At 40.9% G+C, this 14,548-nt stretch overlaps 1 protein-coding gene across 5 annotated transcripts in view; it reads right to left on the reverse strand.

Annotated features, from left to right (window-relative positions):
• LOC121545403 (IQ motif and SEC7 domain-containing protein 1-like) overlaps positions 1–14,548 on the reverse strand; it is a 238,188-nt gene that overhangs the window by 62,256 nt on the left and 161,384 nt on the right. Inside the window, exon 1 of one of the 5 annotated variants that reach the window (XM_041855904.2) lies at positions 8,346–9,236. The exons of 3 other annotated variants lie outside the window; for them this stretch is intronic. In XM_041855904.2, the coding sequence (XP_041711838.2) occupies positions 8,346–8,422 (77 nt within the window). In that variant the 5' untranslated portion in view covers positions 8,423–9,236. Of the gene's footprint in view, positions 1–41; positions 384–8,345; positions 9,237–14,548 lie in introns of those variants that run through there. One more of the 5 variants, XM_041855907.2, reaches the window with a different exon arrangement.

Genomic DNA, 14,548 nt, shown 5'->3' on the forward strand with positions numbered 1-14,548 from the left:
AGACCAAACCAAGGGAACAGTCATGACAGATGATCTCCTACCTTATTGTTCTGCTTGAAATGCAGTACTTCCACATCACATTCCACGCGGCAGTGACCTCACTGCAGACACTAGACACGCAGGGAAAGAATATGCAGCATGGCACACGCAGGAAGAAGTTTCAAAATGTCCCAAACGCACCAAACTGTGGCAACTCCCCCTATAACAGCCAGTGGAGAGACACACTGTACCAACACCCTTGTACTAGACCACAAATGACAGCCCACATCCTTCACTGTCCAAAGAAAAACACAGAGAATTCATTTTCCTCCAACTCCAGTTTCCTCAGCTGCGCCGTTTATAAGTTCCCTGTCCCAGTTTATCCTGCCTGCGTCCACACTCAGAAAGTTGCTAGACTAGCAAGTTCTCCTGATTACCAAGAAAGGTAAAGGCTCAGTTCAGCATGTCTAGGCTAGCAGATGAAAAGGCTCTCCACCCATACTGTTCACTACTACACCACTCCTCCCCCTCTCCTTTCTTTCTTGAGGACCACTCTTCTTATTGTTTCCTTACAACGCACGCTAACCCATCTGGCTGGGACTGCCTATGATCCCCACTGGTGGTGGGCTAGGCCTGCCTGCCTGTGCTGTGCTGTGATGTGTGTGTGTGTGTGTGTGTGTGTGTGTGTGTGTGTGTGTGTGTGTGTGTGTGTGTGTGTGTGTGTACACACGTGTGCCTAATACCTTGGCCCATGTCCAAAAATGACAGAGCTCTCAATAGGAAGGCCAAGCAGGGGGAGGGTTAGCCCCAGTTCAGCAGCTGGGAGAGGCTGTTTTGAGTGACTACACCGGCCTTGCTTTAACAACATAGCTAAAGTCATGGAACAGAATCTGACCATGTTACTGTAAACCCTCTGCTGGTGTTTCGAGTTACGCCCCATCATGATAACATTATTCCAGTGACTGAGGAATCAGGAGCATAATGAAGTATTTTTGATCAGGCATAAATATAACAGGTTTTCATTAGTAAAAAAAGCAATAATTCCAAGAGACTACAGTGTCAGAGAGAGAGAGAGATAGAGAGAGAGAGAGAGAGAGAGGAGGTGTTTTTTTTATTTTTTTTTTTTTTTAATTCATTTTAAATTTTTTTGGGTAATTGTAATTGTCTGCATCACTTCCAATCCCCCATGTTTTTTTTATTTTTTATATATATATTCCCCTTTATTACTTTTCAACCCCACCATCCTTTCCCTACTTGGAGTAAATTAGTGAACAACAACGCCCAGGCCTCTACTTCCGGTCTATACTTACTATCTACACCTTATGGACAGAGTTAATTCTATATATATATATATATATATATATATATATATATATATATATATATATATATATATATATATTTATTTATTTATTTTTTTGCTCCTGAACTTCTTCTACTCTCAACCTCTCCGATCATTTTCATGATGTCCATCCGGTTTGCTTCTAAATGCCATATCTTTCTAACTGTGCTCTTTCCCAAAAGCTCCCAACATACAACCTATATACTTATTATGGACACAGTATGCTTACATTATTAGCTATCTTTGTTATTATTTGTTGTTATTTGTTATTAGTCCCACCCTTCAACTCTATTCAATACCTCCCATCTATCTCTTAACACCATCCATATAGGATTTCTATTTGCCATATACATTTCAACCGTACTGTGATGTTTTACAAAAGTTCTGAACCTTTCTATTCTCATTGCTTCTACAGATTGTGAATTAAAAATAAACATTTTTGCTAAAAGTATTATTATATTATTGATTGATTGACTATGACTTTTCAGATCACCCAGTAATGCTATCTGCAAGGTTAGTTCCAGGTAAATATTGCAATCGTTTAGCCATTCCTGGACCTGTGTCCAAAAACAAGCTACAAATGGACAGAACCAAAACAAATGATCTAATGATTCTATCTCTTCACAGCAAAATCTGCAGAGCTGGGAAGATTGTATCCCCCATATAAATAACATTCTATTGGTAGCAAGAATTTTATATAATAATTTAAATTGAAAGATTCTAATTTTTGAATCCGGTGTCGTTTTTGCGTGTCAGTTCATAAACACTATGCCATGGGATCGGTACGTCAAAGATCTCTTCCCAACTATTTTGCAATCTATATGGGACTGCTGTCAATCCTTTGGTCCTTAAGTGAAACTGATATACTTTTTTATTTATCACAGTTTTCCTTAACCAATTATGTTCTTTAATGCAAGGCCGACAGACAAGTTCCTTACTTTCTCCCCCTTCAACTTTCCTCTTCCACTTTTGCGGTAAGGCTGCAATTATTTGGTTGTAATTTTGGGTAGAGCAGACATTTCCATATGTTTTTGTTAGCTGCATGTGCGACATAACTCCACCAGTCCTACCGATGATATCATTTACGAAGATTATGCCTTTTTTAAACATTCTGTCAAAAAATAAAGGTTTTTTGTCAATTAGTATATTTGAATTTAACAACAATATTTGTTGCATTATTTGTTCTGTCGTTTCTGGAGGATTAAATTGAAATTGCAACCAACTTTCTATGGCTTGTTTTAGAAATAGTGACATTTGGGAGATTATTTCCTTTTCAAATAACTGAAAGTGAGAGGTTGTAATCTGAATAAAGGGAAAAAGGCCTTTCTTGAACAGTGGGTGAGACAATCTTACTAATTTGCTTGAGAACCAGTTCGGATTTAAGTATAACTTTTGGATGACTGAAGATTTTAGTGATAGGTCTAATGCTTTAATATTTAATAATTTCTGTCCTCCGAATTCATATTCATTATATAAATATGCTCTTTTAATTTTGTCTGGCTTGCCGTTCCAAATAAAATTGAATATTTTTTTCTCATATAATTTAAAAAACTGTTTGCTAGGCGTAGGCAAGACCATAAGCAAATAGGTAAACTGGGATAATACTAAAGAGTTAATCAGGGTGATTTTTCCACAAATTGACAGGTATTTTCCTTTCCATGGTAGTAAGATCTTATCTATTTTTGCTAACTTTCTATTAAAATGTATTGAAGTGAGATCATTTATTTCCTTTGGGATATGTATTCGAGTATATCCACATCACCATCAGACCATTTTATTGGTAAACTACATGGTAATGTAAAAATTGCATTTTTAGTGATCCAATACGTAATATAGTACATTTGTCATAATTTGGTTTTAATCCAGAGAGGTTAGAAAATGTATCTAGATCCTCTATGAGGCTGTGGAGGGATTCTAGTTGTGGATCTAAAAGAAAACATGAATCATCTGCGTACAATGACACCTTTGTTTTTAAGCCCTGTATTTCTAATCCTCTGATATTATTATTGGATCTGATTTTAATAGCTAACATCTCGATGGCCACAATAAATAGATATGCCGATAGTGGACAACCTTGTTTCACTCCTCTTGACAGTTTGAAACTTTCTGAGAAATAGCCATTATTTACTATTTTACACCTAGGGTTACTATACATGATTTTGACCCATTTTATAAGAGATTCTCCAAAATTGAAATGCTCCAGGCATTTATATATAAATTCCAGTCGAACTTTATCAAATGCCTTTTCGAAGTCTGCTATGAATAGCAGGCCTGGTTTCCCATATTTTCCATAGTGTTCTATTGTTTCCAATACTTGCCTTATATTATCTCCAATGTATCTTCCATGTAAAAAACCTGTCTGATTAGAATGAATAATATCCGACAATACCTTTTTAATTCTATGCGCTATACATTTTGCTAGGATTTTTGCATCACAACACTGAAGTGTAAGGGGCCTCCAATTTTGTAAATGGACTGGATCTTTATATTTTCCACTTGTATCCTGTTTCAGTAATAATGAGATCAGACCTTCTTCTTGAGTGTCAGATAATCTACCATTTACATAGGAGTGGTTAAAACATGCTAATAACGGTCCTCTTAGTATATCAAAAAAAGGTTTGGTATACCTCGATTGGTATGCCATCCAACCCTGGAGTTTTCCCGGACTTAAAGTCTTTAATTGCATCCAAAGTTCCTCCTCTGTAATTTCACCTTCACATGAGTCTTTCTGTGTGGCTGTTAATTTGACATTATCAATAGGAAAAAAATCTCTACAATTAGCTTCAGTTAGAGGAGATGGAGGCGACTGAAAAGAAAACATATGCTTAAAATACTTTGTTTCTTCCTTCAAAATATCATTAGGTGAATTATGGGTGACTCCGTCAATTGTAACCAGTTTCATTAAGTTCTTTTGGTAGCATTCCTATATTGAAGATTAAAAAAGAATTTTGTGCATTTTTTCCCCATATTCCATCCAGTTTGCTTTATTTTTATAATATATTACACTTGATCTTTCTTGAATAAGTTTTTCCATTTCTTTTTGTTTTTCCTCTAATTTATTCTGAGCCTATATGTTACAGTTTTTATTGCCATCTATCTGTTCTGTTAGACTTTCTATTTCCTTTCTTAGTATAAACTCTTTTGACCTAAATTGCTTTTGTTTTCGAGATGAGTACTGAATTGCATGGCCTCTAAAGGCACATTTAAAGGTGTCCCATACAATAAGGGGATTCGCTGTACCTATGTTATGTTGGAAAAAGTCAGTTATAAATTCCTTTGTTCTAATTATAAATAAATTATCATCTAATAGGCTTTGATTAAATTTCCAATATCCTCGCCACGTGGAAATTCAGTCAGAGTAATGTATATGCCTATTATATGATGGTCCGACCGCATTCTGTCCCCTATCAACACTTTTTTTTACTTTTGGTGCCAACGAGAATGAGATAAGAAAGAAGTCAAGACGACTAGCTTGATTCAGTCTCCGCCATGTATATCTCACTAGATCAGCATATTTAAGCCTCCATATATCTACTAGTTCTAATGTATCCATGACATTCACAATTTCCTTAAGAGCATGTGGGTGATTGTTTGTGGTGTGATTTCCTTTTCGGTCCATTGAGCTATTTAAAACAGTATTATAATCCCCCACCATAATACACCGGCCGTGACTACACCGGCCTTGCTTTAACAACATAGCTAAAGTCATGGAACAGAATCTGACCATGTTACTGTAAACCCTCTGCTGGTGTTTCGAGTTACGCCCCATCATGATAACATTATTCCAGTGACTGAGGAATCAGGAGCATAATGAAGTATTTTTGATCAGGCATAAATATAACAGGTTTTCATTTTTAAAAAAAGCAATAATTCCAAGAGACTACAGTGTCAGAGAGAGAGAGAGATAGAGAGAGGGAGAGAGAGGAGGTGTTAGCACCTCTATTAATAGAGTCTTTCAGCACTGAATGTTTGCATATTGTGACGTCACGAGAGGCTACACAGCTTTCAGCGGGATTGCTCAAGTAGTGCAAGGAGACAAGGTTCAAACAAAACAAGGATTTTATTATAGGTCTTGGGAAATTAACGAAAATATAACAAAATTCTGTTCTCTTGTGGCTCTTTAAGGGTTAACAGTTCAGGGATGTCTCTTCCACATCCAAAATCATAATTCTCACTCGCTCAGATAACTTTTCCCCAGCCTTACTGTAGTCCACGTTGCAGCTAGTGGCCAACCCAGCAAAAAGTCCTTCCAAATGTCTCTCACGTATTTCCACAGGTGCATATATCCAAAGGTGAGTATTTCCCAAAGGTAAGTATCTCCAAATCCTTATATTCCTCATGGAAGTGGACGTGCAGCACTCTTGTCCTCCAGAGAGCCCAGGTTGGAGACTGTGTTTCTTCACAACCCACACACTCACCCTCAGTGTGTCTCTTCCCTTCAACAAACCTTCAGCTCATCAGCTCCTGATTTGTTTCAGCTGCGTGGGAAGCTTGGCCATAGAGGGGTGGAGTTCCCGACCATACCAGCAGATGGAGCCATAGCTGTCTGGGTTTGCAGCCATCTCAGGGGGATGTAACGTCCCTCCAGGACACAGCCTCTCGTGACATCACAATATATACAATGAGGAAAAATAGGAAGAGAGAGGGCTTTCTTAGTATGAATTTAGCGGCCCCTCCTCTCCCTCCCTCCATATCCCAAAGGATGTAAGAGCTACTGTACAGTCCCCCTGCCTTTCTGTATCTGTATACCCTCTTTATTTCTCTATTTTTGTATCCACCCCTCTCTCATCACCTATTCTTTTCACCTTCCCATTTCAAGATGTCCCTTCTGTAATTCTCTGTAATGTCTGTATTCTGCTCTCTCAAGCTCTATCATGGATGTTAGATAATGGAGCAGCACACAGAATGTCTCCCATTGCACCATAATGGACTGAGATATTAAACTAAGAGGAAATACAAGGAAGAGGAATAAGAAGAATTGCTATTCAGTATTCCAATTAGCAATGTTTAGCAAATGTCAATACAATGTTTAGCATGTGTCAATACCAGAAGAAACGTGATTGACTCAACACCCATCCATCCAGTGTGACAGCTGTACCTACAGCTGATGAGAATTCCCAGCAATATAAAGTGACAGGAGGCACTGTTTTCAGGGTATAATAACAGCTAAGTAATGCATTATGGACATGTCCTCATCCTATGAATACTAATGACCATAGCGTTGTGTGTGTGTGTGTGTGTGTGTGTGTGTGTGTGTGTGTGTATGCGTATGCACGTGTGTGTGTGTGTGAGAATACATTAGCATAGATGTGACAGTGTGACATGTGCTTCTGAGGGTTCCACAGACTCTAGATCAGTCTACCATGTCTCCAAACACAGCTCAGTTCTAATTTTGACATCAAACTCAGGCCTGATGCGGTCGGCAACATCAAACCAACTATATGGGTTATGCATGAGTAAAACTCCACATGTAGGCTATGCCTGTAATGTATATAAGTATCAGGATTACATTTTATTTTAACAGTTGTGAAGTTGCAGAAGGTGAGAGTTATTAGATTAGTTAATAAATGGACAGTTGGTTATTGTTTTGATTATCACCAGCGAGTATGGATGCTTTATGATTATGTAGAACATAAAACCCTTTTCTCATTGCTCTTGAAGCTTCAAAATGCAGTATACTTCAAAATGCATGATATTAGTGTCGGTCTCTTACACATCTGTGTGGGGGGTTTCCTGCATGAAGTGGCATCAGAAAAGCACAAACCAACACAATCCCATAGGTATGTTCATTCAGCCCTTGGTTGTTCTCCTTGATTGTAGATAATGACTATTCTGTGGGAGTCAGCTAAACATTTGTATTCTCAACAGCATGGTGGAATCACAGCAGCTGTACTGGAATATAGAACGGCTCGTGACAGACAGTCAGAGACATGAGGTGTATTTTATAGTCCCTGTAGAGGGGGATAGGGAGGATGAATTGGAGTACGCTTCGTAAGAAGTGTGCGTGGCTCCACCTTCCTATCGTGTAAACTACCTACTGTATGTACAGTGCTGTATATCAAAAGCTGAGAGGAAACCCTCTGACTAGATTCAGTAAGATGACCTGCTCTGCACTTACTTAAAGCCATTTGAAGACTATTACCCACTCCTTGTTTCTGCCACTAAGCTGATAACACTGACCTGTGATACAATCATCCAACATTAAATCTAATCTTATAGCTAACACACCAAGGAGACTGCCCTGTAACATGTAGGCTATGCTCATAAAGAAAGATTCCCTACCTGCTCCAACGGGAGCAGTAAATGCAATGAACAATCCTGCATAGATCCTGCACTAGGTGAAAGGTGAACACCAAAATGGATGAGTGGATGTCGAGTCCAGTCACCCTTGCTGTTCTCTCCTCCTAAGCACTTAGCTAATTTCCCCCCAACATCGGAAACCCCCTAACATCGGACACCCCCTAACTTCGGACACTCTAGCGGTTGGAGGACTAAATCACCTCGAGCTCAACATTTAAATGGACTGGAAAATAACAGTACGTTTTGTAATCACAAAACATTGATGGCTTCATCACAAGATAACACTGTTAAAGGTAATATATTTCTTAAACGCTGTTGAATATGCCGATAATACGGGGTTCCACGCTAGCAGCTCCAATCCCATTACAGTAGACAACATTAAGTAGACAAGCATCACCAAGAGACCAAGTGACCCAACCAAGTGACTTGTTTCTCTCAGGGGAATCCATTGTGGTCCAGCCACCTCACACCACAGAGTAATGTCTCACACAATCACACTTACTGTTAGCACTATGCCTAAACATTGCTCTGTGTGTTGTTCTTAGTTTCTGTCTATAAAACATCTACATCTCTACTAATTAATTCCAGAGAGCCTTTTTTAATTCAAATTTGGAGTGTTCAAATAAGAGCATGAAGAAAGATCCATGAGCCACAGGCACAAATTAATCACAAGGGTTTCATCCTGCAGAACAAATCGGAAACATCTAGTGTAAAGTCAACTTACCTCTTATGAAAAGTATTGTGAGGATGTAGACACAACACATGCCAATACTCCATACAGAATGTCTTACACTTCCACATTTTTCTGCTCCTAAGTTCTCCTGCAGAAGATCAACAGGGGGCCACTATAAAGAGACAGAGCTGGTTAGTCCATGGTGCTAGGTGTAGGTTCCTGTGCCAGGTGTATTATGTTCATGTTAGCAGATCCAGTAAACATCAAGGCACCACAGGTACTGAACATTGCTCATGTGTTCAATGTGTGAATCCAGACATGGATCCTCCTCTTCTGGCACACTGTCCTGGTCTTGAGTGGGTAAACCTCTCTGGAACGCTACAGAGCTTCTAAGGAACTCCCCAGGCTAAAACCGTTCTGGACGTGTGTCTCAACAAACACTAGCCCTGATGAGAACCTGGTCCATCTAAAGCAGTCTTAGATCAAGATCCAGACCAAAACCTATTTGGATCTGTTTGGATCAACTCAGACCAAGTTCAAGTCAGGATCTGCTTAAAATAACATGTACTCTGTAGACTGCATCAGCTCTGCTCAGCTCGTATCCAGGTCACCCAGGCTGTCCTCTGTTCCCGTCCCTCCAGAGTGTGTGTCAGGCTGGGAATCTGTGGGGAGTCATGGCTATAGATCCACAGCTCCAGAAGGTACTGTAGTGTGTGGGAGTACAGAAACACTGAGGACTAATCATTCACACACCACACATCCCTCTCTGCTCTGATACACACTCTCTCAATCAGGCTTAGCAATGGCCTCTTCTTCTTCCTCCTCCTTCCTCCTCCTCTTCCTCCTCTTTGGTCGCAGAAGCAAACTTTCTCGATGAAGGCAAGAGATGGGGGCTCCTCTACCTCGATCACTCCCTCCCTGTGTCTCTGACCCCCTGTTCTTCTCCCCCTTTTCCTCCTCTCTGACTTTAAACTCTCTCTCCTCCCTCAATATCTGTACCTTCACGTTCTCGCTCTCTTTCTCTCACTCTCTTCTGAAGTGAACTACAGCTGCTGCCATCTACACAGAACCTCCCCGAAATGTGCCGATTCTGGTTGCCGAGCAACACTATGGTACTACTGAAACTGTAAATGGAAGCCTGCAGCAAGCACCCTCATTGGACAGACCGGTCAATGGGGAGTGGCCACAATATTATCCACAACTGCATGAGTGTACACCCATGCTGTAATCAGAATAGGCAGAGGCTACAAGTGCTGAGTTGTTCTGGGAATAAAATCCTCTAAGGAAGAAGCAGAGCATTCAATGTTGCATATTCAAGCTTTAAACCGTCAAGGTCAAGGAGGTATTGCAGTGAACACAATGGCACATTAATTGTATGAGAGAATGAATATACCTGGTCTCTACATGAAGCTATTCATAAAGTCAATGAATATCTGAGGTGTGAATGGTTACGTGTGAACAGGTGGTGTGAAGGTTATCGGCAGGAAAACAGAATGGAAATTGAATTTGTATTAATGGGGTGGATGGAGGTGACAGAGCAACGCCCTGGATCAAACAGGTGCATATCATCATCATCATCATCAGCTGAGCATCGACTGAGATGTTACAAACATGGCTTCCCTAGACAAGCGCAGGTCTGTTTTCCTCTGAGAGGCCATGCCAGACTGTTGTACCACCCCGTCCCAGTGTCCATGGGAAACAGGGGTACGGATGAGGCCCGTGCCTCTCATCATCTCATCATTATTCAACCCCCATCCATCACCATCCCCCATACCACTACACACACACACACACACACACACACACACATACACTAAAATGTCCTGTTGATCTGGGCATTTAGCTCCCTCTCACCCTGACTGGCAGTCATGGCCTGCCCCCTTTCACACACTTCCTGGCACAATATGGGCTTCCTCTGTTACAGAAAGAACCAGCCAATGGCACCCAGAAAACACAACACAAAGAGACAGGCAGCAACACTGAACACCTATTGTGAGCAGGGAGAGTGAGGAATTAATTAATCTGCAGACAATCAATCAGTAGCCTGTCACAAAGGCCTGGGTGCCCCATTTATACACATCTTACCAAATTAACCACACACACGGACAGTTCAATTGTCTCTCTTTTTAATCACGATTTGTTCCTTGAAAGCATAATACTGTACATTCTACTGAACTAACACAGTGGTCTGTAAACAAGTGGGCTATTGTTTTACTGTTCAATTATGGAATTTTTATTTGGTGTGAATTTACTAAACCATTGTGAAAGTAACATATTGAATTGGAGACACCACGAATGCACTAAGGTATGGATTAAATTAAGGGACACCAACGGTGGTTTTATGAACAGAAACACTCTCAATGTTTTCAGATAGCCATGTTTGTTTGCTATTTATCCATCTCCATTCATTCATGTTTGTTGATTCGTACAGACACATCCATTAGATCTTCTCTCTAATTGAAGTGAAGAGCACTAGCTACAGGCGTTAGTTAGTTTGTGTGGGTGGTAGTTCCTCGGTCTCTGTGATCACAACACTGTAGAGCATGTCTGAGGGGTAGAGAGATGGGAGCATCCACTGGTCAACACATGGGTCTGATTCACACACACACACACACACACACACTAATGGTTCTCTCTTCCAGGGGGTACAGAGTGCAGCGACCACCTCTGCAGTACAACACCTCTCAGGTTATATGTTATTCAGATGAATAACAGACAGATTCAGATAGCAGGGTTGTGCCATATGAGACATACAGTGCCTTCAGAAAGTATTCATACCCCTTGACTTATTACAAATGTTGTTGTGTTACAGCCTGAATTAAAATTGATTACAGAAAAAGTTCTCACCCATCTACACACAATACCCCATAATGACAAAGTGAAAACATGTTTGTTTTTAGTTTTTTTGCAAATGTATAGAAAATGAAATCTCATTTACATAAGTATTCAGACCCAAGTCAATACTTTGTAGAAACACCTTGGGCAGCGATTACAGCTTTGAGTCCATCTTGGGTATGTCTGTATCAGCTTTGCACATCTGGATTTGGGGATTTTCTCCCATTGGGGATTTTCTCAAGCTCTGTTAAGTTAGATGGGGAGCAGTGGTGAACAGCAATTTTCAAGTCTCTCCACAGATTTTCAATGAGATTCAAGTCTGGGCTTTGGCTGGGCCACTCAAGGACTTTTACATTCTTGTTTTGAAGCTATTCCAGCATTGCTTTGTCTGTATGCTTGGGGTCATTGTCCTGTTGGAATGTAAATCTTCGCCCCAGTCTAAGATCATTTGCACTCTGAAGCAGGTTCTCATCAGGGATTTGCCTGTATTTGGTTCCATTCATTGTTCCCTCTATCCTTACCAGTCTCTGAGTCCCTGCTGTTGAAAACCATCCCCATAGCATGATGCTGCCACCACCATGCATCACGGTAGAGATGGTGTTAGACGGGTGATGAGCTGTGCCTTCTCCAGACATAGCGCTTTGCATTCAGGCCAAAGAGTTCCATTTTTGTCTCATCAGACCCCTGAACCGTTTGCCTTATGCTTTCAGAGTCTTTCACGTGCCTTTTTGCAAACTCCAGGCGTGCTGTCATGTGCCTTTTTCTCAGGAGTGGCTTCCATCTGGCCACTCTCCCAGTAAGCCCAGAGTGCTGTACAGACTGTTGTCCTTCTGTCAGGTTCTCCCATCTCAGCCAAGGAACTCTGTAGTTCTGTCAGAGTGGTTATTGGGTTCTTGGTCACCTCCCTGACCAAGGTCCTTCTTTCCCGGTTGCTCAATTTCGTCGGACGGCCAGCTCTAGGCAGAGTCTGGGTAGTTCCATATTTTTTCCATTTCCCAATGATAGAGACTACTGTGCTCTTGGAAACTTTAAACACTGTAGAAATTGTTTTATACCCTTCCCCAGATACAGTGCCTTGCAAAAGTATTCACCCCCCTTGCCGTTTTTCCTTTTTTGTTGCATTACAACCTGTAATTTAAATTGATTTTTATTTGGATTTCATGTAATGGACATACACAAAATAGTCAAAATTGGTGAAATGAAATGAAAAAAATAACATGTTTCAAAAAATTCTAAAAAATTAATAACGGAAAAGTGGTGCGTGCATTTGTATTCACCCCCTTTGCTATGAAGCCCCTAAATAAGATCTGGTGCAACCAATTACCTTCAGAAGTCACATAATTAGTTAAATAAAGTCCACCTGTGTGCAATCTAAGTGTCACATGATCTCAGTATATATACACCTGTTCTGAAAGGCGAAATAAGCAAGGGGCACCACCAAGCAAGCGGCACCATGAAGACCAAGTAGCTTTCCAAACAGGTCAGGGACAAAGTTGTGGAGAAGTACAGATCAGGGTGGGGTTATAAAAAAATATCAGAAACCTTGAACATCCCACAGAGCACCATTAAATCCATTATTAAAAAATTGAAAGAATATGGCACCACAACAAACCTGCCAAGAGAGGGCCGCCCACCAAAACTCACGGACCAGGCAAGGAGGGCATTAATCAGAGAGGCAACAAAGAGACCAAAGATAACACTGAAGGAGCTACAAAGCTCCACAGCGGAGATTGGAGTATCTGTCCATAGGACCACTTTAAGCCGTACACTCCACAGAGCTGGGCTTTATGGAAGAGTGGCCAGAAAAAAAGCCATTGCTTAAAGAAACAAATAAGCAAACACATTTGTGGTTCACCAAAATATATGTGGGAGACTCCCCAAACATATGGAAGAAGGTACTCTGGTCAAATGAGACTAAAATTGAGCTTCTTGGTCATCAAGGAAAACTCTATGTCTGGCGCAAACCCAACACCTCTCATCACCCCGAGAACAGCATCCCCACAGTGAAGCATGGTGGCGGCAGCATCATGCTGTGGGGATGTTTTTAATCATCAGGGACTGGGAAACTGGTCAGAATTGAAGGAATGATGGATGGCGCTAAATACAGGAATATTCTTGAGGGAAACCTGTTTCAGTCTTCCAGAGATTTTAGACTGGGACGGAGGTTCACCTTCCAGCAGAACAATCACCCTAAGCATACTGCTAAAGCAACACTCGAGTGGTTTAAGGGGAAACATTTAAATGTCTTGGAATGGCCTAGTCAAAGCCCAGACCTCAACCCAATTGAGAATCTGTGGTATGACTTAAAGATTGCTGTACACCAGCGGAACCCATCCAACTTGAAGGAGCTGGAGCAGTTTTGCCTTGAAGAATGGGCAAAAATCCCAGTGGCTTGATGTGTCAAGCTTATAGAGACATACCCCAAGAGACTTGCAGCTGTAATTGCTGCAAAAGGTGGCTCTACAAAGTATTGATTTTGGGGGGGTGAATAGTTATGCACGCTCAAGTTCTGTTTTTTTGTCTTATTTCTTGTTTGTTTCACAATAACAAATATTTTGCATCTTCAAAGTGGTAGGCATGTTGTGTAAATCAAATGATACAAACCCCCCAAAAATCAATTTTAATTCCAGGTTGTGTAAGGCAACAAAATAGGAAAAATGCCAAGGGGGTGAATACTTTCGCAAGCCACTGTATATATGCCTCATCACAATTCTATCTCGGAGATCTACGGACAGTTCCTTGGACTTCATGGTATAGTTTCTGCTCTGACATGCACTGTGAACTGTGGGACCTTATATAGACAGGTGTGTTTCTTTCTAAATCATGTCCAAACAAGTGAATTGGCCACAGGTGGACTCCAATCAACTTGTTGTGACATCTCAAGGACGATCAAAGGAAATTGGATGCGCCTGAGCTCAATTTGGATTGCCATAGCAAAGGGTTGTGAATACTTATGTAAATGAGATATTTCTAGACTGATTGGTCGATAGGCTGTTGGTCGACCAAGACTGTTTTAGTCGAGCAGTAGCAAATACACTATATATACAAAGGTATGTGGACACCCCTTCAAATTAGTGGATTTGGCTATTTCAGCCACACACGTTGCTGACAGGTGTATAAAATCGAGCACACAGCCAGGCAATCTCCATAGACAAACATTGGCAGTAGAATGGCTTTACTGAAGAGCTCAGTGACTTTCAACGTGGCACCGTCATAGGATGCCACCTTTTCAACAAGTCAGTTCGTAAAATTTCTGCCCTGCTAGAGCTGCCCAGGTCAACTGTAAGTGCTATTATTATGAAGTGGAAACATTTAGGAGCAACAAGGCTCAGCTGCGAAGTGGTAAGCCACACAAACTCACAGTAAAAATCATCCGTCCTCGGTTGCAACACTCACTACCGAGTTCCAAACTGCATCTG

Source organism: Coregonus clupeaformis, chromosome 30 (genome assembly GCF_020615455.1).
Source record: "Coregonus clupeaformis isolate EN_2021a chromosome 30, ASM2061545v1, whole genome shotgun sequence".
In the NCBI taxonomy this organism is placed as follows: domain Eukaryota; kingdom Metazoa; phylum Chordata; class Actinopteri; order Salmoniformes; family Salmonidae; genus Coregonus; species Coregonus clupeaformis.